The sequence below is a fragment of the Podarcis tiliguerta genome, assembly GCF_965153285.1.
Source record: "Podarcis tiliguerta genome assembly, chromosome: 17".
Classification (NCBI taxonomy): Eukaryota; Metazoa; Chordata; class Lepidosauria; order Squamata; family Lacertidae; genus Podarcis; species Podarcis tiliguerta.
This window is the reverse complement of record NC_139550.1, coordinates 8,061,195-8,086,842: the sequence shown is the minus strand read 5'-3', so window position 1 is coordinate 8,086,842 and position 25,648 is coordinate 8,061,195. Positions and strand designations below refer to the sequence as shown.

The 25,648-nt window shown below is 43.0% G+C and overlaps 2 protein-coding genes and 1 long non-coding RNA gene across 6 annotated transcripts in view; all 3 read right to left on the bottom strand.

Moving 5' to 3' along the window:
- Positions 1-2,215: 2,215 nt before the first annotated feature.
- On the bottom strand, positions 2,216-13,370 carry ERI1 (exoribonuclease 1). 4 transcript variants are annotated; one of them, XM_083420537.1, is made up of 7 exons: positions 13,055-13,370; positions 9,136-9,310; positions 7,381-7,591; positions 6,331-6,414; positions 5,348-5,457; positions 4,285-4,399; positions 2,216-3,429 (listed from the first exon to the last, which is right to left on the bottom strand). In XM_083420537.1, the coding sequence occupies exons 2-7, from the start codon at positions 9,258-9,260 to the stop codon at positions 3,190-3,192; spliced, it is 885 nt and encodes a 294-aa protein (XP_083276663.1). In that variant the 5' UTR covers positions 9,261-9,310; positions 13,055-13,370; the 3' UTR covers positions 2,216-3,189. The 4 variants fall into 4 exon arrangements, with proteins under 4 accessions (XP_083276663.1, XP_083276664.1, XP_083276665.1 ...); XM_083420538.1 differs by lacking the exon at positions 13,055-13,370 and adding an exon at positions 12,835-12,952; XM_083420539.1 differs by lacking the exon at positions 13,055-13,370 and adding an exon at positions 12,541-12,815.
- A 1,392-nt stretch (positions 13,371-14,762) lies between these two features.
- LOC310667904 lies at positions 14,763-18,609 on the bottom strand. The gene is made up of 3 exons (XR_014506390.1): positions 17,975-18,609; positions 17,206-17,260; positions 14,763-15,001 (listed from the first exon to the last, which is right to left on the bottom strand). It is a non-coding gene; the product is annotated as an uncharacterized lncRNA (long non-coding RNA).
- A 3,406-nt stretch (positions 18,610-22,015) lies between these two features.
- MFHAS1 (multifunctional ROCO family signaling regulator 1) overlaps positions 22,016-25,648 on the bottom strand; it is a 52,936-nt gene continuing 49,303 nt past the window's right edge. Inside the window, exon 4 of the mRNA XM_083419602.1 lies at positions 22,016-25,004. The gene's annotated coding sequence lies outside the window, so the exon portion shown is untranslated. The remainder of the gene's footprint in view (positions 25,005-25,648) is intronic.

The following is a 25,648-nucleotide window of genomic DNA, read 5'->3' as shown; positions in this document are numbered from 1 at the left end:
TCCGCTAATCCCTTAAGCCTTTAATAGCCGTTTATAGCCCTTAAACTGCTAATAGCGCTAATCCGCTAATGGGCTTGCTTCGCAAGACGAAAAAACCGCAAGACGAAAAGACTCGCGGAACGGATTCTTTTCGTCTTGCGAGGCACCACTGTATGTCTATCTCTCCCGTTAAAAGCCATTTAACCTAGAGGGCATCACCACATTTTGCGGCATGAAATGTACAGTGGTACCTCGGGTTACAGACGCTTCAGGTTACAGACTCCGCTAACCCAGAAATAGTTGTTGTTGTTGAGTCGTTTAGTTGTGTCCGCCTCTTTGTGACCCCATGGACCAGAGCACGCCAGGCACTCCTGTCTTCCACTGCCTCCCGCAGTTTGGTCAGACTCATGTTCGTAGCTTCGAGAACACTGTCCAACCATCTCGTCCTCTGTCGTCCCCTTCTCCTTTTGCCCTCCATCTTTCCCATTCATCAAGGTCTTTTCCAGGGAGTCTTTTCTTCTCACGAGGTGGCCAGAGTATTGGAGCCTCAGCTTCAGGATCTGTCCTTCCAGTGAGCACTCAGGGCTGATTTCCTTCAGAATGAAGAGGTTTGATCTTCTTGCAGTCCATACCTTGGGTTAAGAACTTTGCTTCAGGATGATAATAGAAATTGTGTGGCGGCGGCAGGAGGCTCCATTTGCTAAAGTGGTACCTCAGGTTAAGAACAGTTTCAGGTTAAGAACGGACCTCCAGAATGAATTAAGTTCTTAACCCGAGGTACCACTGTAATGTGAAAAGAAATATTTGCTGCAGCAATAGCAGACAAGCTTCTTTGAATCAATTTATCAACATCAAAAGTCAATAGCTGGTAGTGTGATGCATCGTTAATTATTTTAGGGCTTGAGATGGGTTTTTATTTTATCGGCTTACCAATGTCAGTGTTAGCTATCATATTTGATCTGCAACTCAAGGTAACATACACCTCTCATGAAGTGGACAGCAAACCAGGACAGCTTATGGCATAATAAAATGGGTTAGTCTTTAAGGCGCCACAAGACTCTGTTGTCTATGAATTCATAGCAGATGATGAGTACCATATTTTTCCGTGTATAAGATGAGGTTTTTGGACTAAAAAATCGTGTCAAAAAACTGGGGTCATCCTATACACGGATAGTGGGGGCAGGGAGCTGCACGCCGCCAGCCTGCAGGTTGGTGTGCACGCAACTCCACCCCATGCCACTGCGGGAGGTGCGCGCTCTAGGGAGTGTTTCCCGCAGCAGTGTGGAGGGGAATCTGCGCACAGCCAGACAGCTGGTTGGCAGCCTGCACCCCGTTTCCAGCCCACAGTGGCGTGGGGAGTGGGGGAATGGCTGCCCACTTTGCCAACCCTCCGCAACGGCCCTGCTGGGGTGATGGCACACATGCAATTACCCTAAAAAAGCTCAACAACTTTGGGGCAGCTCCCCTCATTTTCTTTAAATTTAGTCCCCCAAGATACGGGGCGTCTTATGTACGGGGGCATCTTATACACAGAAAAATACAGTATTTATGGTATAACTGTGACTATGATTTAGCTTAGAGTTTATTTGAGGACTTTTATGTATTTTGCACAACAAGATAGTTATAGCCCAATAATATTTTGTACGGGATATGCATTATCTTTTGTTTTGGCGTACAGTAATCTTGCAACTTACGCACGTTTAACTTGGGCACATTCAGCTTTATGTGTTTGGTAATCAATCAATCAATCAATTGCTAGCTAGCTAGCTAGCAGGCAGAAAGGAGCGGGCATCCAGGAAAAGACTGGCAATCCCATCTGCTATTGAACCCATTGTTTTTTTTACTACACACAATCTTTGCTTTAGACATTATCCCTGGAATGTGACCCACATGTAAGTTGCGGGCTTACTGTATTTTATTCCTTTGGATGGTCTTTCTAACTTTTTTGAAGTATTAAACAAATACCATAGACTGTTAAACATTATTGTGAGTTTATCTACACGTAGAACCAAAAACCCAGTGCAGGGGAATGGATAAGTGATGGAAACTGAAGATATGGGTTTGAATTCATGCTCAGCCCTGAAGAGCCTTATGAAATCTGAGCTACTCTTTCTGGGTTGTTTTGAAGATAAAATAGAGCAACGTGCATATAAGCAAATCAGAGCTACTTGAGAAGGGGAGGATAGTTCAAAAGACAAGCATCCACTCATCAACACAAGATAAAAAAGATGTGCACTTTTATGTAATATTTTATGTACCAATAGAAACTTGACTTGTATTTATTATGTCAAAATCAAAACAAAGCTTTATACACTTTGCAGGCTGTTTGGCATAGTTATACATGTAAGAGTTTGTCTTTGGTCATAGAAATAAACTTATGCAATAATCACATCAAATCCAGATCTTATTCAAATATTGTGGAAATAAGCTTTTCCACTGATCCTTTTACAAGAGAGGTAGAGTGGTCGAGTAATCAAACCAAACTATTTGATTCATAATGGAAGGAAGAAAAATAAACAGAAACCTATTCCAGCCAAAATCAAGCCCTTTCTAGTTCCACTTATTTAAATGGGAGAGCATAAAGCACATGCTAAAGTCAACAATTTAAGGTGTCTAAAAAGTGCTTAATTTTGGCCAATTAAAGGCCTAAACGTTTCTGAATACGAAAAAGAAAAACCTTTGTTATTACTGTATGAAATTGCTATTAGTTGGGCTAAAGCCAGGCAAACTTAAAAACTGAATCTCCCTCTCCTGGAGCAAGACTTGCAAAAAGTAACAGGTAAGTTATGAAATATGAGCAGAAGGTGAAGTCAATTTGGCCACTGTTTCACAAAGTCAAGCAGACCCTTGTATGCTACAAAAGAGATACAGCACATTCAATGGTGTTGTTCAACAGTGTTGCAATTACCTATTTCATATTGAAGGAGAAAAGAACGGCATTACACCTGTGGACTCAATTCTATGCTTCTAGTTTTGACTTTACATTTTACAGAAAGCCATCTTAACTACCTGGATATTTTATACCAAACCTAGCACAACGAACCGAGGCGGCCATAAAAACAACCCAACATTAACACCAGTGGTTTTGTAAATTCCAGTGAGTTGTTAAACTGGGAAACAGATACCAGTTTTTAAGCTCCTTGGAAGTCTTTTGAAGTCCTAGCGTTCTTGGGTATGGTCCTCAACGTAATGTAGCTCAAGGTTTCATTTTTATCGTAAACTTGGCATTAGTGGCACAGGAGCTCCCTCTATTGGGACCGTGGAGGAGACAGTCAGTAACAGCCCACCATGCAATCTTTCATTCACCCGAAGCTCACAACCATCTTGAAGCATACGTATTGCTATGCGTGCAATGTTCTTAGAGTCATCAAGCCCACTGTGAGGCCGTCCATCATAGTCCATTCCCAGCTTTTCAAGCATGGTTGAAAGTCTAATTTGGCTTCTTGGAACCTGATAAAGAAAATAAAAGATACTAAAGCAGAAGGAGATAGAAAAGAGAACCAATATATATACACCCACCTACATTATTATTGTTGTTGTTGCTGTTCTTAAATTGTTCAGTTGCCTAATGCCACAATGCAAACAAACAAAGGGTTATATGCAACTAAATTCTATTGATAGTAGACCAACTGAAGATAATAGGCCTAAATCAGCCATATGCATTCATTTCAATGGGTCTACTCTGGGTATGACAAATATCAATACAACCCAAAATAACGAAGGTTATACCCTTCTCAACCAATTTAGAAGAGCTAAAGGCACAGTAGGCAACAGTTACAGGCTGGGTTGCCGTTTGCTAACGGTTTGGCCAGAGGTATACCTCACCTGGAACAGAGCTTTGATTAAACTAAGTTCTAGCCAGCTAGGACTTGATGTATACATTCCCACAAATTTTGAAGCCATGGAGATAGAAATGTGGGGTTGGGGGGGGGGAATTTGAAACATATGCAACACTTATTTTCTGAGAAAGTAATAAACTTACATTTAGAGCTTAAGAACATAAAATGCTTCCTAGCTATAATACTGAAAAAGGCATATTTTTGTTTTTGCATAGAGGAAAAAATAAATATTGAAAACACAAATCATCATCATTACAGGAAACAAAAGTTATCCCTACAGGGATAACTGTAACAGCAAAACAAAAAACTGGCAAGGAATGCTCTCTCTTTTAAACAAACTTAAACAAATTCTCTGAACAAAAAAGGATGTATGTCAGATCATATTGATAATATAAGTCTACAATATACTTAAATTTTAAATACCTAGCACTGAGTTTCAGGCAATGTAAGTGACAGAGACACAAACCTTGTAGAAGTTCCCATAGGATTTGCGAATATTGATCCACTTCTTAGCAAAAGAAGGATATTTCAGACGGCTAATGCGACACTGGATATTCAAAAATTTACTCATATCCCAAGATCTTAAAAAAAGAAAAAATATGCATAGTATCTTAAGAGTGAGTTAGGTGTCCCTTTCATGCTAATAGGACCAGTGTCGCATGAGGATCTCCCCTGTGTCTCTGATTACATGAACTTTGGAGGTCATCTTCTGGGCACCTTCAGAGGCTGGACAGGTGGCAACCGGTCTTCTCCCCTTTCCTTTTATAGAAGGTTAGGGAAACCCCTAGAACAGATTTAGTGGGTATGCAGGGAGGAGAGGGGGAGAGTATTCCACTGCACAAGGATAAATCCTTGCACTGGCAAAACTCCTTTTAACCAATGAGTTTTGAGGCCAGGTAAAACCAGTTCTATTTGCCTGATCTTTTAATTTAACAGTGAGATAAAAATTGCATTTATGCGCTGATGTTTTATGTGACTCTGCTGGATTTTTAAAATTTCTGTCACTGTATTAACTAACTTTGTTTTTGTAACTGTGCAATGGTGTTTGACATTACTTTATATAGAATCAGTCTTGCTAGAATTAAAGAGGTGGGACTCAAATAGCAAAATTGCAACTTTTATGCAGAAGAGGTTTTTTTTGCTATACTAATTATGGGTAGGAACATAATTCTGGATATGGATAGGAACATAATGGAGCATGGTTGCGACCAGCACACTAGCTGTAAGAACCACTTGGATTAAATACTTACATATGAATACTAACATGCTTGAAATAGTTACACATATTATCCCCACTGAATTCAACTTTGTTTGGGAGTCCTTTTACAGAACTATTCATCATGACGTGCTATTCAGATAAAAATGCAAAAACAGCTTCAGTTACCTGAATAATTCCAAAGATGCAAGATAAAACAATAGCACAGAGTTAAGATTATCAATTTGGCTTAATTTTTACAATATGTTTCTTGACTGGAAATTAATGGTTTTGCAATGTTAAAAATATTATTTTTAAGCAACTGAATACATACCCATCAGTTAATATGGAATAGCTATATTTGCTTCCCAGTTCTTTCTGTTTCATCCAGTCCACAGCATGTTGCAGAACCTTTGGAAATTCATCTGCTTTATCTACAAGGTCCTGAAAATATGTAACAACAGCAATGAGCAAAAATAAAAATATTGTACAAGGTATGATCTAAAAAAACATTGTGCAAGAAACTGTGAAAAGCAAGATTAACACAAATTGGGACTTGGATAAGATAAATCTTTAAAAGCTTGCTAGCAAGTCTACAACAGATTTCCAAAAAACAAAACGTAACTAAAAACGTTATTGTTTTCTATTGCATCCAGTGGATAGTAACTACTTTCAACCACTCCCTGCACAACAGACTGACAACATTAGATGGAGCTGCATTCCTAACACTTATACTGGAAAAACAAACTTTAAATCAATCCATCAACATAATCCTCATAGAATTTAAAATAGTAGCACAATCTGAATATACCTTATAGCTGGAGCAATACACTTCCCTTTTTATCTCCCAGAACAATGCTCTTTAACTTTCTTTTAAACCTCTGTCTGCCTAGAAACCATTATACACCTGCTGATTAACTCTTACTTTGAGGCACAGTCTAGAATATTCTGAACACCACCCAGGGACAGTTTCCAGCACATTGTGTGGGAAAATTCAGAATGATACAATATCATTCAAGCTACCTTTTAGGGAATCCTATCTTCCACCAACGATCTTATTGAGAAAACCCTGATAAGGACCTGAAGGAGCTTTAGGAATCCCAAGAATCATGGACACATAATTAATGTACTTGAAATACGGATTTTAGAAATGTTAATCTGGAAACAGGAAAGGAAGGGGGACATTGTTGTCCTAAGCACACTTAATTAATCATCAACATACCCAATAAATATGCTTGGAACTAGGAGCCAAGACTATTATAACAAGCACTTGCTTCATTTACACTCATAACTGTGGTCAGCTGCAGAGAATGTTACCTGAGAGATTCCTGTCAAATTAATGCAGAATTCTGAAAGCTGAGGATTAATCTCTGGTTTCACATACTGTTGAAATGTGTCCTCCTATAATATTAAAACATAGTTCACTTGGCAACAATGCAAAAGAATCACAGAAAATGTATAATGTTTTAGAAGAAAAGAGTAATAATTAAGGTATTAACTAGCATGCAAGCAGTCAACATCCAAGCTTTTTTATATTTGAACACAAGCAGTGAAATGGCAACATTTTATGAAAGAGAAAACCTGACACTCATTTTCTTATGGACAGGGACATTCTCAACAGCCTCCACTTTGGGTATCTTTGCCGGCTGATATGTAGTGCTGAGACCTTTTTAACATACAGTAGCTGTTAAAGAACTATGGACACATCATCAGAGCCACTGAACACTTGTACAGATTGATTTTTTGCACTATCGATGACAAACTTACATATGTGTAATGAAGCTCAACAGATCTTTGAAAAATGAAAAGCAGGATGCTGCAGTTTTTAATATAGGAGTGGCAGTGTAATAACTTCTTGCTGGCTGCTTTTCCACAAAAAAACCCTGAAGGTTCTAGTTACCTTTGTTGCAGGAACAAACATGTGATTACTTTTAAATTCCTGTAAAAAGCTTTTAAACTGAAAGCTGAACAAAAACTAAAAGTTATTTTTAAGAGGTTAAACAATATCTGTAAGAAAAGGATATACAGTGGTACCTCGGGTTATCCCTCTGGATACATACTCTTTGGGTTGCAAATGCGGCAAACCCAGAAGTGTATACTTCCTGTTTTGCCACATGCACATGCGCAGAAGTGATCTACACGCAGAAGCGATCTGCACATTACGTGTGCAGAAATGCTCAATTGCGCCGCGCACGTGCCCAGAAGGGGGCCTCCGGTTACGGAGTTTTTGGGATACGGCCGGGCCTCCGGAACAGATCCCATCTGTAACCAGAGGTACCACTGTATTGCCCAAATTCTCTTTTACAAAACACACTGTATCTAATGTTTGCTACCCATAAAAAAGTAAGAAGAAATGGGGTCACTTACAATTTCTAATGTCCGAGTGTTTAACAAGACAATAGGAAATTCAATGATTTCATGTGTAGATTCAGGAGGATTTCCTTCTTCACAAGTTGCTTCAAAGTCAATAACACAGATGTAATCGTAGTAATTATCTGCATTCATAGTCTGGTTTTGCATTAACTTTTCTTTCTTATAGTAGTTTTTCAGTCTCTTTTTCAAAACATCTTTCACTCCTCTGCCAAAGGGAAAAAATATATCAGTGCTTGACCATCACCTAAGGTTTATTCAGCAAAGTGCTGAGTGTAGAAATGCCATGGTATTTGTAGAATACAAAGTGTAGAAATCTCATGGTCTATTTGTTGGTTGGCTCCCTCTGCAAACTTTAGCCCTGCCTCTTGTAAATGCCAATGCCTAAAAGGTATTACAATGAGCTGTTCTGATCCACAGGCCACACAAAGCAGTTGCTCCTACAGTACAGTCTTCTCTTGAGAAAGGAATAACCACCTTAAAGCAAGTCCAAAAATCTCTCTAGAAGAATCAGAAAAATCGCAAGTCTTATTCAGAGTTACCCCAGTTCTTTACAAAGGAAGTCAGCAGTGAAATGGAAACACTTAAAAAAACAACAATGATTTGATTCATGATTCATATAAGCTTAAGCATATCCAGGCAAGCTGCAGTGATAGATAGATGATAGGACAGGAATTAATCGCAAAACAGGAATAGTACCAATTATGTACACAGCTAAGAAGTTTATTTCAGCTAATCATAGCTCATTAACCAATTTAGGGTTTGGCTATAATGCTAAACCACCAATCCCACCCTAGTGCCCTCCAGATCCTTTGGACAGCCCCCATCAGCTCCAGCTAGCATGGGTAGTATAGCGGAGGAGCATGCAATTCTGAGACTTGTGCCCACAACGGTAAACTGTTTATAATTACATCCAAACCATCCTATTGAGTTTCTTCCTAGCTGTCATTCTCCCTTCAATTCCCTTTTCTTACCAGGTTAACCTTTCAGGAAGGCTATATGGAACTTCTCTTACATGTTCCTTTTGCTGTATAACTGAAGAATATACAGACTTATAACTTATATTGCAAACTCTAGAATTTCAAATTATGCAACAAGTCATGTGTTCAGAAATTACATTACCAGTAGCAGCTGTAACTATCAAATCCTCAGTTTCTCCACAAGTCTTCAGTTCCATTCCATTTATAATGTACTCTAAATAACGAACAAATGACAAACTTCCCCTCTAATTTCACTTACTTTTCAGGCTGTAAAAAGCTTGTAGGAATAGGGATGCATAATAGGTGACCATACCGGTCTCATTCCAGCCCTGCTCAGGGTAGTTTTTAATGGTTGATGTTTCCTTTTGTTTTTAAATACAGTCGCACCTCGGAAGTCGAATGGAATCCGTTCTGGAAGTCCATTCAACTTCTGAAATGTTCGGAAACCAAAGCTCGGCCTCTGATTGGCTGCAGGAAGCTCCTACAGCCAATAGGAAGCCCCATCAGACGTTCGGCTTCCAAAAGAACGTTTGAAAACCGAAACACTCACTTCCGGTTTTCGATTGTTTGGGAGCCAGAACGTTCAACTCCCAAGGCGTTCGGGAGCAGAGGTCTGACTGTATTTTGTTAGAAGCCACCCACATTGGCTAGGCCTAGGGCAACCCAGTCAGATGAACGTCATATGAATAATAAAATTATTATTATTACTTACATATGAAATCAGAAATGCATATGTATCCTCAAAAAAGACAAACACCTGACAAATGCTTACCTGGTGTCAAGTTTGAATTCAGCAAGTTTAGCTCTAAGTTCATCTCGGCTCATTCTGTTGATATGGCCATTCGTCAGAGAAATCTCTTTGTAAACTGGGTCGCTGAAGTCACTTGAACCAGACATGGTTTTCTTTTCTTGACAATAAAATATATAGTGCCGCTTACTCTGGAAGGCTATGTGATAATGATACAAAACAATAAAGTTTACATCAATCGACCTCAACTTCCAAAGCTTAAAATAAGTATTTTATTCAACACATTCCTGCTGATTTGCTGATCCATATATAAACTAATAAACACTTTTTACCTGATCCAGGGCATTATATAAAGAAAACCCCAGAGTTGTAATAGTCTGGAACCTCTCTCCCCCTCATACATATGTAACTTTTGAAATCATTTTTCTTTTATGAAGGAAATGATGGTCAATGTTGCTTTGTGGGTCGGATTTAGTCTACCAGTCAATAGTCTGAGATCTGCTGGGGAGTTCTTGCTGATAGTTTCACTGTGGCTGGTGCCACAATATCATAGCAGAACCTTCTTGGTCACAGTACCCAAACTTGCAAATATAAGATAGGCTTAGGATTTAAATATGTAATGTGATGAATTAATATGTTTAATGCCAAATTTGAAAGACAGAAAGATGATAAGTAATGAAGTTCATCTTATAAGAATATTAGTTTTGGAAAACTGTTAAAATGATATACACTGAAATTCAACCAGGGGGATACGAGGAAGTCACTTAACAATGTTACTAAGATTGGTTTAAATACAGCTGAGATTTATGTTTGTTTGTTTGAAAAATCTTTTGGAAAATTAATAATAAAAACTTGGAACAAATAATACAGACCATTCAACAAAATTGGGGGGGGGGGGGTGCTACCAAAAACACACACCTTGCCACACACAAGCAGCACCAGAGTCTACAATTGTAGCCTTTTCAGGTTTTGCCCTCGGGTGGGAAGAGAATTGTGCCCAGGACAGGGAAATGGGAGTCAAACAGACACTCATGGGATAATTTTCGGAGAAAAAGCTTTATTTCTACCATCCAGGCTTGGTAGAAGGAGCTAGTGTGATAATTTCACAAACAAGCACAAGTTCACAGCCATTTGCACAGAGCATATATTCCCCTCCAGTTCCCTCCCCTTTCCCCTCCTCCTCAGGAGCCCTGCCCCATGATAGGTTTCCTGAGCATGAACAGAAAGCTCCTGTCTTTGGGACTCTTGGCGCCCTTCCCAGGAAAGGGGGATGAGAAGCCAAGGGGGTTGAGGAGCCTTGTTGCAACTAGAGTGAGATAAGACTCAATTCCCAGGCTTCCTTTATGCTTGGCATTGACCGAGCCTATTCATTAGCCTTTTTGAAGCTCTCTCGTACTGATAAAAGTAACATTATACCAGAATGGCAGATGAAGCTGATGGACTACATGGAATTGGCGGAAATGACTGGCAGAATCCGAGACCAGGGAGAAGAGTCGGTGGAAGAAGATTGGAAAAAATTTAAAGTATATTTACAGAAATATTGTAAAATTAATGAATGTTAGAAGGATGCTGGAATGAAGTTATATGGTTTTAGCAGAAATGTTATAAAGAATTAAGCAAAAAATGATTGTTAAGGGGTTAAAGTGAAAAACTTAAAGTTAGATTGTGTTAAGATAAATTTCAGAACAAAAAATTGAGAAAGATGGAAAGGATTTGCTGAAATAGCTAATTGAACTAGAATACAAAAAGGGAGGTGTGAGGAGGTCGATGAAACTAGTAAATGAAAGGTAAAAATATGGAAACATTGGATGTGTTTTTAAATTTGTTTTGCTTTTCTTGTTGTTTAGATGTATTGTTTTATCTGGTTTTTTATATAACTTTTTATTATTATTATTGATGTATTGCTTGTTAAATTCTTTAGGGTTCCCCCCCCCTTTTTTACTTCTTTTTCTGTAACTACCGTATTTTTCGCACCATAGGGCGCACCCAGTTTTTAGGGGGGGAAATCAAGAAAAAAATATTCCCCCCCCAGCCCCAAAGAGCAGCGTACAGGCTGCGCACAACCTCTCCCTGCCAGAGGGGTTGCGCGCGGATATGGAGGAAGCCAAGGCAGAGAGCAGGATAGATCCCGCTCGGTGTTTTGGCTTACTCTTTAGCCCAGCGCAACCTCTCCTTGCCAGGAGACGCTGCGCAGGGCTAAAGAATCCATAGCCCCACGCAGCCTCTCCTTGCCGGAGGGGTTGCGCGCGGCTATGGCACAAGCCAAGGCACCGAGCAGGATAGATCCCGCTCGGTGTTTTGGCTTCCTCTTTAGCCCAGCGCAACCTCTCCTTGCCAGGAGACGCTGCGCAGGGCTAAAGAATCCATAGCTCCGTGCAGCCTCTCCTTGCCGGAGGGGTTGCGCGCAGCTATGGAGGAAGCCCAGGCAGAGAGCGGGATGGATCCCGCTCACTGTTTTAGCTTCCCCTTTAGCCCCGTGCAGCCTCTCCCTCCTGGGGGAGGCTGCGTGGGGCTAAAGAATCCATAGCTCCGTGCAGCCTCTCCTTGCCGGAGGGGTTGCACGCAGCTATGGAGGAAGCCCAGGCAGAGAGCGGGATGGATCCCACTCACTGTTTTAGCTTCCCCTTTAGCCCCGTGCAGCCTCTCCCTCCCGGGGGAGGCTGCGTGGGGCTAAAGAACCCATAGCTCCGTGCAGCCTCTCCTTGCCGGAGGGGTTGCGCGCAGCTATGGAGGAAGCCCAAGCAGAGAGCGGGATGGATCCCGCTCACTCTTCTGGCTTCCCCTTTAGCCCCGTGCAGCCTCTCCTTGCCGGGAGACGCTGCGCAGGGCTTTCCTGGCTTTCCTGGGAGGTGGGGGGATTCCCTCACCTCTCCCAAAAGCCCGCAGAAGCCGCGCAACCCCTTTAAAGAGATTGCGGCTTCTCCTGGCTTTCCTGGGAAGTGGGGGAATTCCCCCACCTCCCGCAAAACCGGCAGAAGCCGCGCACACTTTAAAAGGGCTGCACAGCTTCTCTTGGCTTTCCTGGGAGGTGGGGGAATTCCCTCACCTCTCGCAAAAGCCCGCTTTAGCCCCGCGCGCGCTCTCCCGACTGGAGAGGTGACGTGCAGCTATAGAGGCTCCTGCCATAGCCGTGCGTCACCTTTCCAGCCGGGAGAGGGTCGCGGGGCTATAGCGTCTTCGCTCCATAGGACGCACACACATTTCCCCTTCATTTTTGAAGGGGGAAAAGTGCGTCCTATAGAGCGAAAAATACGGTATTAAATTTTAATAAATATTTTTTTTTTTTAAAGTAACATTTTGCCTATGCAACAGCATCTTGTGAGAAAGCAGAGAAGAGCAGAGAAGAGCTGTTTTAGAAGAGAGAAAGGGAATTTTGGACAGTTTGAGGCTTAGGGTGACTTCGGGCCTAGGCGGGGCACCTGTCCTCACCTCCTTCACAATAAACATGCACGCTGCTCCACCCACTTCACCCCATATTTGTTTACCCTCCAGCCTGAGGAGGAGCTCTGGAGAACCCGAAACCTTGCGGGACATGCTGTGGCATTTTGGCGGACTTCATAACGGTGCTGCTCTCACGAGTATTAATGGAAGCGCAACCCTTTCAAATGTGTTGTGGGAGTGGTTATTGGTTTGCTTTTATTATTTTGTGTGGGATTTTTCCTACGGCACTTTTATGTTGTGAACCGCTCTGAGAATAATAATAATAATAATAATGTGAAGCACCACAAGTCTGGCCCGGGGTGGTGGTGATTTGAGACCGTTAAACAGGACCGTTCCCCTCCCCTCCCCCCTCGCGCGCGAGCGCCATTCCTCCTTCAAACGGCTAATGCCGCCTCACGTGACTTTCGCCGGGCGCCGCGCGCGAGCTGGACCAATGACGCCACAGTGGGGATGAGGAGGGAGGGCGATTCCCATTCTGAAGCCTCTCCGCGGCAACGCTCACCCGCAAGCCGGCTTCTGTCACTCCTCCGTTCTCTTCTAGCGCTAGCGGCTGCTGCTGCGACGTCGGCACGTTCGCGTTCCGCCGCTCCCTTCTCTTCCGCCGTGGCGCGGCAGGCGCGGGCGGGCGCCAGAAGATCAAAAGCAGCAGCAGCGTCACACAAGGGGGCGGGATAAGTGACGCAAGCTGGCCGGAGAGCCTCTGCTCGCACGGCTCCGCCTACCTGAACCTGACGATTGACGCGTAGGCGGGACCTAGGATAGGAACGCCCCTCCCCTGATCTTAACAACTCTTAAGACTGAGGACGCCTGGAGGGGGAAGTGCGCGTGCGCGCCGCCGCCGCGCGTCTTTGTCCGGAGCCCCGCCTCTCTTTTCCTCCCGCCCATTTCAGAACGGAAAGCGCCCGTTTGGCGGCTCCTCCTCCAATCCGCGGCCCGTCTAGTGTCACGTGGAGAACTCCCGCTTTCAGTGTTTAGGCAATGCGCCTCGACGTCAGGGGGCGGGCCCTTCCTCTCAGACTCCCGCTTTGCCCCGCCCTCTGCCCGGGCTTGGAGTTAGGGTGGTTGCAGGCGGTTCCCTCGCACAGGGCGCAAAATAATAATATATCAATGACAATATCAGTAAAACCAACATTTATACGAAAATACCCATTAAAATATATATCAATAAAACAAATATTTATACGAAAATACCCATTAATATAGATATTATTATAGATATTATTATATATATTAATGGGTATTTTTGTATAAATATTGGTTTTATTGATATTGCCATTGATATATTGTTATTTTGCGCCCTGTGCGGGGGAACTGCCTGCACCACCCTAAATCCAAGCCCAGGCATATGTATATATATATATGTATATGTGTGTGTGTGTGTGTGTGTGTGTATATATATATATATATATATATACACAGTGGTGCCCCGCAAGACGAATGTCTCGCAAGATGGAAAACCCGCTAGACGAAAGGGTTTTCCATTTTGGAGGTGCTTCGCAGGACGAATTTTTCTATGGGCTTGCTTCGCAAGACGAAAATGTCTTGCGATTCCTGGGTTTTTTTTTCTGCTCCCCACCCCCTTTTTCTAAGGCACTAAGCTGCTAATAGCCTTTTAGCAGCTAATCCGCTAATCCCTTAAGCCTTCAATAGCCGCTAATAGCCGCTAATAGCGCTAATCCGCTAATGGGCTTGCTTCGCAAGACGAAAAAACCGCTAGACGAAGAGACTCAGGGAACGGATTCTTTTCGTCTTGCGAGGCACCACTGTGTATATATATATATGTCTCGAATATACCTTTATTAATTTTACTTCCTTTCCAAAACTTGGTGCCCTGAATCCTTAATAACGGCAAGTACAGTCATACCTCGGATTACAGATGCTTCAGGTTGCGTGTTTTCGGGTTGTGCACTGCGCCAAACCCGGAAGTACCGGGTTTCGGCACATACGCAGAAGCACTAAATTGTCATATGGCCAGCATGACTAAGCCGCTTCTGGCGAACCAGAGCAGCGCACGGAAACGCCGTTTACCTTCCCGCTGGAGTGGTACCTATTCATCTACTTGCACTTTGACGTGCTTTCGAACTGCTAGGTTGGCAGGAGACTCCTCTAGTACTGTCATGCTACCCACACAAGAGGATTGCTGATCTTATGTGTACAAACTTCAGAAAACCTATAGCTACCTAGGAGAGCTTTCGAAGTATGGCACTGACTTCTTTTTTATCTCCATTTTTAATGTGGCAATATCAAAGATAGTTTCTATTTCATCACATTCTCATAATTATAGTAGGGTACAAAGCGAGAATCTGGAAATGCCTTCTTTCCTTCTGTGTCTTGTGCCTTCGGTTTTTGCACTGGTAAGCAATGTACTTTTGGTAGCTGGAATGGTTAAATGGTTTCCACTTTGGAGTTCTGCATATCCTGGATGATTCTTTTTGCACTGTCTCTTCACCTGTTAAGAAGTTACATGATTTGTTATGACTTCCTTGAAAATAAACGTGTCCACTGATCTGCTCTTAAACAGATCCATAAAATTTAAATAAATGCATGTTACCATGTTGATATTTATCAACCAATAATGTTTGCATTGCTGGACATCAACATCCTCTAGCAATTGGAAGACTGCTTCGAGTAAGTGGGTGAATGTAGGTTTTTTTCTTAATATATCAATGATGCTCCTTTTGATAGTTCCTTTGGAGCATGGGTAGGCAAACTAAGGCCCGGGGGCCGGATCCAGCCCAAACGCCTTCTAAATCCGGCCCGGAGACGGTCCAGGAATCAGCGTGTTTTTAGTAGAATGTGTCCTTTTATTTAAAATGCATCTCTGGGTTATTTGTGGGGCCTGCCTGGTGTTTTTACATGAGTAGAATGTGTGCTTTTATTTAAAATGAATCTCTGGGTTATTTGTGGGGCATAGGAATTTGTTCATTCCCCACTCCCCAATATAGTCCGGCCTCCCACAAGGTCTGAGGGCCTGCTGGAAAAGTTTGCTGACCCCTGCTTTGGAGAAAGTGGTTTCCCACAGGCAGGCTGTGGCTTTGTGCCTGCATTGGAAAAATCCTTAAGGAAAATCAGTGTTTTAAAACATAATGGCTAAGCCACAGCACGTGAGCTGTATCTGACACCCTTGGAGTGTTTTGTGGCCTCCAAGTCCTTTTTCCTAATTTGAAAGGATCTTTCAGGTTGGTTGGTTGGTTGGTTGGTTGAAGATAGTGACTGATTTTATTGGTTTCCTGCTGTAATATCATGGGGACAGTTTTTTGTGATTCCCCAAGGGCCCTTCCAAAATGTTGTAATTTTAAAAATAATATGTAGATTTCTTGCTGTGATTTCAAGAGGTGCTTTCTCTGACTTGTCAAGGTTCCACACATTCTCCCATTTTCAGATTTAAATATGCATTACTGGCTGCTCCTGCAGGTGCTATGAAAAAAGGTTTTTGTGTCACCCCCTTATCTCACCAAAATGTGTCCTATAAAAAGAAAGTTTTTGCCACATCAACTTTGAGATGCAGCCTTCAGTGAGGTCACCATGGGGCATTTTGTCTCCCAAAAGTAATGTACAACGTAATAATAAAATAGTAAATAAAAGATAAAATGGTCAAAGAGCAGGAATTGTAAGGCAGAGCTAAAACACGGTGGGGAGTGTTTTTCACCTCAGTAGGTCACATTCCCTTGTGGGTTACCTTCTGCCAGTGGTGGCTGGGGTCAGAGGCAACAGAACTGAGAAGCAAGATAAATTCTAGCCATGCAAAAGCCAGAGGTTTTTACGCATATGTGCATGAACACACACACCAAAAAAATCCTCCAGGCTAGCAGGATACATACAAGACGCATTCCAGCCAGGTAAAAGCACCCAAGGAGGACACAGAATCAGGTCAACAAGTACAGTAGTGGGTGACTGGGGCTTATGGGGAGAAAAGGTATTAAGATACAGTGGTACCTTAGGTTAAGTACTTAATTCGTTCCGGATGTCTGTTCTTAACCTGAAACTGTTCTTAACCTGAAGCACCACTTTAGCTAATGGGGCCTCCTGCTGCTGCCGTGCCGCCGGAGCACGATTTCTGTTCTCATCCTGAAGCAAAGTTCTTAACCCGAGGTAATATTTCTGGGTTAGCAGAGTCTGTAACCTGAAGTGTATGTAACCCGAGGTACCACTGTATGGGGAAATGGGGCATGGCCCAGGGATAATCTTGAGTGTCACTTTTGGCTCCTGGGCCTGAGGATCCCCACGTTGTAGTGCATTAACTAGATAACAACAATCTAGCAATGGGTAGCAAGAACAGTAATTTTAAATCAGAAACTGGCCTGTGTTGTGTGTGTGTTCACTTTGCTTCATCAGATTTATTAAGTGTTATCCTTAGTTGGCTGATGTGTGTATGAAATATTAAACAGAGAACGTATAAACATAGGTGAAATGGCTGTGGAATGCAAAGAGAGTCTGAAACAATTTATGTACAGTACATTTTAAAATGAGCATATTCAGGCCACTTCCTTCTCTTAATATTTTCCACCTTCTTGCCACCAGAGGGCAAGCAATGCAGCACATTTGGGTATGAAGAATTGCTCATCCATTACTGTACTTCTTAACGTTTATAATAAAAGGTTTTCAAAGCAAATGTGAAACCAATCATTTTTCTTCTCAAAGAGTGCCACTTACTTCTGAGTGCTGAGTGAAACATCTGATTTTGGCTTCAGGGTGGCAGCGTAAGTATCTGCAGAAAACGTGAACATGGAGCATAGATGTTGTATTTAGCTGCAATGTCATTTAATGCCTCGTTGTCCTAGTTTTGCTCTGTACGTTCTAGTGGTAACTTGGTGTGGCACCACTCTCTGAACTGAAGGGAAGGGCACCGTAGGCTCTGCCACCAACCTGAGGACCAAGAGGCGGCACCCTGGCTCTCAAAGGAGAACATTGTGGCGATATGGAGACCAACACGGCCCCCATCCGTAGGCTAGAAAAGGAGCAGATGCAAGGAACGCCCTTCTCCCTTCCTTGCCAGAAAATACTGTACACTGGGTTCCAGCTGTCAGTTGCTCTGAGACTGCAAAACTGAAGAGAAGCCATCAGTCAGGAAACTAGTAAGGACTGCTGGATTGTGTGTGTGCTTAAAAGAGAGGGAGGCCCACATGTCTAGGACAGATGACACTGCTGAGATGATGTAACTTCAATAATTAGTGCCTGGACTCGTTTACTTCCCTCTTCCCTCCCTATTCTTGTCTCCTCTAGTCTCTCCTTGACTTTTAGATTGAGTGCCTGCAGGCAGGGATTGTCCTGTCCTTTAATTTCCGTACAGCACCTATAAATATTTAGGTGACAAACGACAGCAACTTATTCATTAAGACACTCATTTCAAAGCACTTTTTAATCAAGTGCCATTTTTGTCTGGGGCGAAATATTTCCCAGGCACAACAAGCGGACCGCTTACCTCTGGCGATAGGAGTCAACCTTGAAAGATAGTGGCATACAGAGCGTTTGATCTCCTTTGGGGTGCCACTGAATGGATGTGTCGACTCCAAATCCAACCTGTCCCTGAGCCCCTGAAGAAATAGGCATGGTTTCCTCACTGGAGATAGTAAAGAAACAGAAACGTCTCAGCTACATCTGTCCATACCAAATACCTTGACGTTTTCTAATTTTTCTTCCTGTTGCTCTTTCCGCACTCTTTGGAATTGCCAAGTAGAGTTTAGAGTTTATCTTTCTTCTGGCTCCAGTGCCTGCTTGTGGCCTTGTTTGTTGTGGTAGCCAAGGAAACAGTGACTCACACACACACACACACACACAGAGAGAGAGAGAGAGCAAGCATTTTTCAGTCCAAAAATCTTCAGCTACCAAGAAAGCTAAATCCGTTATTTTAACTCTTCTAAACTTCACTGCACAGAAGGAAACCCTGCGTTTTATTTTTCGTTCTCAAGAGATAATGTCCTATGGGAATCCTCGTTACATTTGCTCATGTGCGTTCCTAAAACAGTTCATGCCAGTGGCAAATCAAGAAGATAGTAGCACTTCTTCGATTGGCTAATCTGTCTCTGCATCTGCTTGTAATTGTGGAGCGCGAGTTAAGAAATAAAGCACATTCTTGACATTACACAAGGAATGGAATCCAGTGATAATGGTGCCCATAGCAACAAGTATAGGCAAACTCCTCTCCCCTCCCCGCGGCCCTTATTTTATTTCTTTAAACACTTTGATCCCTTGCAGGCATTGTGTAGAAGATCGTATCTCCCTTCACAAGTAGTCATTAGAGCCAGTTTACACAAGCTGAATCAAATCCTGTTTTGTGTAGCATGTAGGCGGCAGATGTGCCCACGAGGGGAATTGTGTGTTGGAATAAACCCCTTTCCCAAACTTGCCAGTGGGAATGGGAGAAAACTAATCATCCATCACTTGATAAGATACCGTATTTTTTGCTCTATAAGACTCACTTTTTCCCTCCTAAAAAGTAAGGGGAAATGTGTGTGCGTCTTATGGAGCGAATGCAGGCTGCGCAGCTATCACAGAAGCCAGAACAGCAAGAGGGATTGCTGCTTTCACAGCGCAGCGATCCCTCTTGCTGTTCTGGCTTCTGAGATTCAGAATATTTTTTTTCTTGTTTTCCTCCTCCAAAAACTAGGTGCGTCTTGTGGTCTGGTGCGTCTTATAGAGCGAAAAATACGGTAATAAGCTTCTGCTGGAAAATGTTTACTACACCACCCTCATTTACAGCAGTAGGTGAATGGAAGGCTTTAGGTAACCTTTATGCATGTGAATGTATCCTGGCTTTGGAAAACCCACAGCTGCTGAGAACCAGCTTTCCCCACCCTTCTAGGAACAACACTGCTACAACTGTCAGTTGTCCTGAAAAGACAAGGGGAAACAACCAATTGTTGCTCCACTACCGCCACTGTCTAGTTGCCAGGTGTTATGTACTGAAGTTCTCACCCTGGGCCAGCAGGGGGATACTGTAGATAGTTCAAGTCCACATATGCAAATAAGGGATTGAAAGTGACGTTCAGTGATTGGCTAGTTACAGAAAATGGTTACTGTTGCGTTCTAGTGGAGCTCTATGTAAGCAGGCTGGCTGAACCCTTCAGTTCAGTTCAGTTCTGTTCTGGCCTGAGAATAAACAAGAGCTGCTTGAAGAATCGCTGTGTCGTCTGGCAAGTCAGGACCTGAGTGCAACAGCATTTAACAGAGGAGGCAGAACATAGGCATCATGGCTGGTAACCATTGTTAGCCTTCCCATCCATGAATTTGTTCTTTTGAAACATCAGTTCTAGCTGGTAACCTCTTAAGCAGTGAGAGAGAAAAATATAAGCAGTGATAAAAATGCCGTTGATGGACAGGAGTCTAGATTACGAAGTGATAAAACCAGGTGAACAATGACATGTCTGGTTTCTCTAGCAACAGGTTTTTACTTTGCCAAGGCAACCATGATTGCCAATGACCTCAAATAGCTGAAGAGATTTTAGCAGTTATTGGCTGGTGTAGAATCAGAGATTTCCTCTTGAGGTGCAAAGGTATAACCAGTTCATAAAACACAAAAAGCTTGTGTTTTAGAAAGGTTAAGAGTGTAGCGACTTTATACACTTTGCTGTATAATGCAGAAAAACCCTGCTTGTTTGTTTTTTATCTCACCGTCAATTTATAACCCGTAAATGTAATAGCTTTCCCACTAGATGCTTCTTTTAAAAATTTATGTTAGTATTGCTTGGGGTCATGTTTTTCATCAGTTTGTAGAAGATCTGCAATGTAGGGAATTTAATTCCATCTTTCCTGTCCAAACCGACAGGGTTGTCTGCATAAGGCTCTGATCACAAAAAATCTGGAGGGCATATGATGGTATTTGGGAATCTCGTGGAAGGGATGCATGCAACAGCACTGCAATTTGGATTCACATTTATGCAAGCCAAAAACAGTAGTAGCAGGGCATTTCTCCAACTTCAGGAAAATCTAGACTGCCTCTCATTATTCAGTGGAGTCATTCTCCTCAGATTTACTGGTGGAAGTCTCTTGAAAACCACGTTTTGTAATGTGGATGTTTGCCTCCACAAAATTAATTTTTCCGTTCTGGATTTGTCCCATCACTTCCTGTAGGCAACAAGGAAAACCTTGATCTCTAGAATGCAATTAAAGGGCAGTTATCTACTTTAAAGCTCAGTAGTGACCGCTTCCTACAAAATTACATTTTCCATATGTGTATTCGTAGAGAGACATCTGAATCACTGCTGGTTTTTGTATTTTCAAAGGGAATTTCAGCCATTGCTTCTTTGCCCTGGCAGGGCTTGTGCTGCAAAGCCTTTCCTCCTCCCAGGAGAGGAGGGGTTGTGAGCGGGAGACGATTCCCATGTCATGCAGGGGGTGCTCCGCCCCCTGCTTCAACTCCAGGGCTGGCGTGCCATGCCCCTCCCTGGTTGGGCACCCAATAGGGAAGCTCAGCGGGGGCGGGCTTGCTGCTCAAACGCAGCCGCGCCAGCCATCCCCACCATTGCACACTCCCTTTAGATTAGCTGTTCCTGAGACTTTGCTATGGACCTCTGGTTGGTCGCCCTGTTTAACCAGGGGGCCTGGTAGGAGTTTTTTTTCCAATTGGCTAAATTGGCCCGGCCTCTTGGTTTTTTTCGCCTACCTCGTAGCAACCGTCACAACTTTCGTGGTATTTGGCGGTTAGGCATTGGAATGTGTTGTTGGTGTTTCTGGGGGCAAGGTGTGGCCATCGCCTTCCCCGACAATTTTGGGTATTCCGCTAAAGGAATCCGGCGGTCGTGGATCCTGTCCGATGCCCGTGTGGCGGGGGGCCATGGCACGACCCTCGGTGACATCAGGAAGAGAGCCTATAGTTGGATTAGCATCAACAGGCTTCCCCTACTGGTGGTTAACCCCTCCTCAGACTCACCTCTCTACGAGTGGGTGGAGTCTAATGTTCCGTGGTCCAATGCCTAAGCCAATACCTTCTCACATGCTGTAATCAATAAAGTTGTGGCCTTTACCTTACCCATTAACCTTACATTCTGTGTCCACGTGTCTTTATTCCCCAAGCGGGGATCGGGTCCTCGAATCACAATCTGTGATCTTTCTGCACAGAGTACAACCTAAACTAGTGTAAGTCTCCACAACGCCTCAGGCATTCCAACAGCAAACTTTGCGTCATGCCCATCATTTTTCTTTTGGTTAACGTGCGGCCAAAACAAGAGTTCAGCTTGAAGTCAAAAGCTTGCTTACTACTATGGCTTTTAAATTAATCCCCCAGTAAAGGTATTATGGTACTGGTCGTTTTATTCTAATTTTATTCTGCACACTGCCTAAGAGTTTTACAATTAAGCCATCTGTAAACCTTCCTTAATAAATAAAAAGTACTGCTGTTCACATTTTGCAATGCAAATTTGGAAAGTGGGGAAAAAGAAGCCTGCTTCAACTTATTTATTTGTGGCCTGCACAGGCAATAATACAAATTAAAGTTCAGTCAATAAATAGTCAGAGAAAACTCAAGTTGTAATATTACTTTTATTCTCAGGTTTTCGTCTTGGTGAGAATATTTTTTCTTCTTTTTTTTTTTTTCTTTTTTCTTGTAAAAAAAGAAGTCTGTGCTGTAATATGGAGAATTAACAGATAAGCTATAAGCATAGCCGCCGCCCCCCCATGCCCCTTGCTGAACAATCACCACCCATGTTACACCAAACACCCCCTTTTTTTTGGCCTTCCAGAAGTGAATCATAGATGGGTCAAAGGGAAGAGAATCTTTTGAGGAATTAAAAACAGCACACGTTTTCTTTGGCAGCACTGTGGTGCATATCCAGGAAACAGCTTTTCCTGTCATGGAACCTAGGAATAGAAAACGTGACTGATTCCAAGGGCAATTCTCCAGCAGTTTTAAGAGGAATAGCTTGATTGATTTTTTTGTGCCTCACAGAGCAAAACCTCGCCCTCTTCCCAGAAAAGCTGGCAGAAGTCTCCCGCCGATACTACCACAACAGAATCTTGTCAAGACACTCTGCCAGCCAAAATATCTTTGTCTGGCTGCAGTGTCTGTATTGAAATGTCCTGCATAGCAAAAAAAAATGATTTTTTAAAAAAATTATATTTGCTCTTAAAAGTTCTCAGACAACCGCAGCAAGTGTTTCGCCTCAGCCGCTCCAGTGCGATGTTGCTGAGCATTTTTAGCAAATAGCCTGAAAAACATGAATGACTGAACGTCACCCATGTTTAGGCTGACATCAGGAAAGAGTCAATCTCCCATTGCACTGAAGAATGAAGGTACACTTAGAAAACTCATCTCAACTAGTATTTGCCAGAAATTCAGTGGTGCTGAAGCCTGGTTAAGCACTGCTGTTTTGGCACTTTCCCACAGAATGACCAAGTTTTGCTCAAGCCTACTTAAGGCAAACCTAAACAATACATTTCTGAAGCCCAAACTATTTTACTAGGTGATGTGGCACCGAAATCTGCTTGGGAACGTCTTCTTAGCACATGCCCCTGATACGCTAAGGTAATTAAGATATGGGAATGTTCCACTTAAATTCACACTAGACCTGAAATGGCCCACAAGACCCAAAATACAACAGAAAACTGCAGCTAATCCCCCAGTTAGCCTTCTTGTACACAACAGTTGTCGAATGGAGTGACTCTGAAGCGGGGGGGGGGGGGACATCTTTCAACACACACCGACAAAAATTAGCCACTGGGATTCAAAAGCTCACTCATAACACCAGACACATTTGTTGATTAATGTCTCCTTTTCAACCACTTTTCAAATGAGGTATATTTTTTCCTCAGCTAAACTTAAAATTCAACAGCTGTTTTTATGATTTCCCCATGGAAATCCATCTCCAAGATGCATGTTAAAATGCCCCAACATTTTTTTAAATGTGATGTTTACTTGTAAGAGTGGATATTACAGATTGTTGGCTGCATTCTTCAAACAAGTGAATAATCTTGAGCTCTGAGAAGTGTGGTTTCCTCTGCTCTGTGGCTTTCCTGAACCATTCCAGTAACACCAAAATCTTCCATCGATGCGCTGAAGGTAGACTGTGCTGTAGGTTTGGATGGTGGTGTCGTAATTAAGTTTCCTAATCTAGCAAATGTGGCACAAATGCTGCTCTAACCATATGGGCAGACGGCGCTACCATTATCAGAATGGCTTAAAGTGTAGTGCCATAACTATACATAACTCAGGCGATGTTTAAAGTGGGGCCCAGACTAACCACGTTTGAAAACAAACCACGTTTCGTAGGACACTGAACCAATCCCCACCCCAGCATGATGGACATTATGAATAAAGCCAGCATGATCCATAGTCGAGAAAAGAAAATTCTGGAACTGAGGTGGTCAACTTCATTGCAACATGAGCTGCATTTTAGCTGCTGGTATTCCAAGTGCTTAATTTCAATACACCGAAGGTAAACCGCAATAAAGCCCAATCTTTGTGGCACATTTTCACCAATAGTTGAATTGCTTTCTCTTGGCTCCCAAGTGGCTGGAGGACTGAGGTGTGTCCATCTCCACGCTGCTCTTTGCTCCTTGTCAATCATGTCTGCCTCAATTCAATTATTCAATTTTTTCCCCTGGTCAATTATTCTTGGCATTGTTTAGGGATGAAGGATTCCTGGCTTACTTCACGGCTGTCCACTCTGCATACTCCACAAATAAAGTTAAACTAAAGCTGTCTTCCCCCTCTCCACCACGTTGACATGTTCCACGCACAAGAGGGAGAAAACTCAAAACCACATTTGCTTCTTTCAAGTACGGCTTCAACTGCTGCGTGGAGGCAGAGGCATCCCCAGAAGAATCTGTGCTAGTGTTTATTTAGGTGGATTTTACCATGAAACTGCAGTGAAATTGAAGATTCTGTGTTTGTGTTTGTGTGTATCTGTGTGTGTGTGTGATGTGTGTGTATGTGCACAAACCAGGTGTTTAAACAATAGAGACCTACATGCATTGTTTTGACATCCAGAACCCAGCAACTGATTTAGCACAATCTCCATGCTGACCTTTGTACCCAGTGTCAAATTAATTCTAAACTGCATAGACAATTAAAAACTTAGAAAAATAAAGATTAACACTTAAAAAAAACCACACAAACAAATTGCTGAACAGCAGTGAACTTCAGCAGCGATCCTCTTTCACATTTGACAGACTTGGAAACAGAGTGCCCCCGATACTGCTGTCATCAACGGCAGCTGCGGCTTTTAAACTGCACATTGAACATAATCCCTGAGAAGTTTTTCATCCTACTCTGTTGGCAAGCAGCTCTTCGCTCGAGAATGATCCTGAGGCTGAGGGCCGAGTGATGAATCCTTTAGTCCACCATTCATCTGCAACTTAATATATTACTTTAAAAACCATTTCACTTCTGGGGTTAAGTTATATGCTCAGTCCCTGGGAACGCATCCATCTGAAGAGGTATTTTCCAGTTTTGATTTTGCGTCCTTTTCCACAGCACATTACAGCCACAGAATTGTGAATTTCTTCCTATGGGGAAACTAAAAGAAAGAACAAGAGGAAGTTTATATACAAGAAGCAAGTCATAGACATTCCACATATTCATAATTGTCATCAGGGCTGTCTTTAGCAGATGTGGCACTGGGGTGCAAGTATCCGCCCAGCGCCCCCAAATTACCACGGATAATGTTGTGGTGGCCATAGCTGCGCACTGCCAGCCATGGGGGGGGGGGCGCAACTCTCCCCCATGTCTCTGTGGGAGAGTGATCCCCACAGAGGCTTGGGAGTGAAGTTGCGCCCCTCCCAGGCCTCCTCGGGAGGAGAGCGATCCTTGCAGAGGCTTGGGAAGGAAGCTGCACGCCCGCCAGCCTTATGGTTGGCAGGGCGCAGCTGGCAGGCATGCAGGGAAAGGGAAGGTCACCAGCAAAGCCACGAAGCTCCCCCACTTGCTGGGGCGCCCCTGAGAGGCCGGCGCCCTGGCGCAACGCACCACTAAGCCCTAATGGGAAAGACAGCTCTGATTGTCATAAGCAGAGCATTGTCTTTGAAGAGCAAAACTTCTCACATTATACTTCTCAAAGAAGGGTCTATCCATCAGACAAGGCTAATGTCCCCATTTGTACAAACTTGGGAAGTTACCAGGAAGACTTAGGCAAACATCTCTATTTCTGTTCCTATAAAACAG

Bases quoted from the DNA above. Each gene is read 5' to 3' on its own strand.
- ERI1 (XM_083420536.1), bottom strand. From the start codon at position 12,645: ATGTCCCGCAAGGTTTCGGGTTCTCCAGAGCTCCTCCTCAGGCTGGAG. The intron at 6,415-7,380 runs GTAAGTGACCCC...TTAATATTATAG, and splicing joins ACACTCGGACATTAGAAATT to GAGGACACATTTCAACAGTA. The intron at 5,458-6,330 runs GTAACATTCTCT...ACATATTTTCAG, and splicing joins ATTTGACAGGAATCTCTCAG to GACCTTGTAGATAAAGCAGA.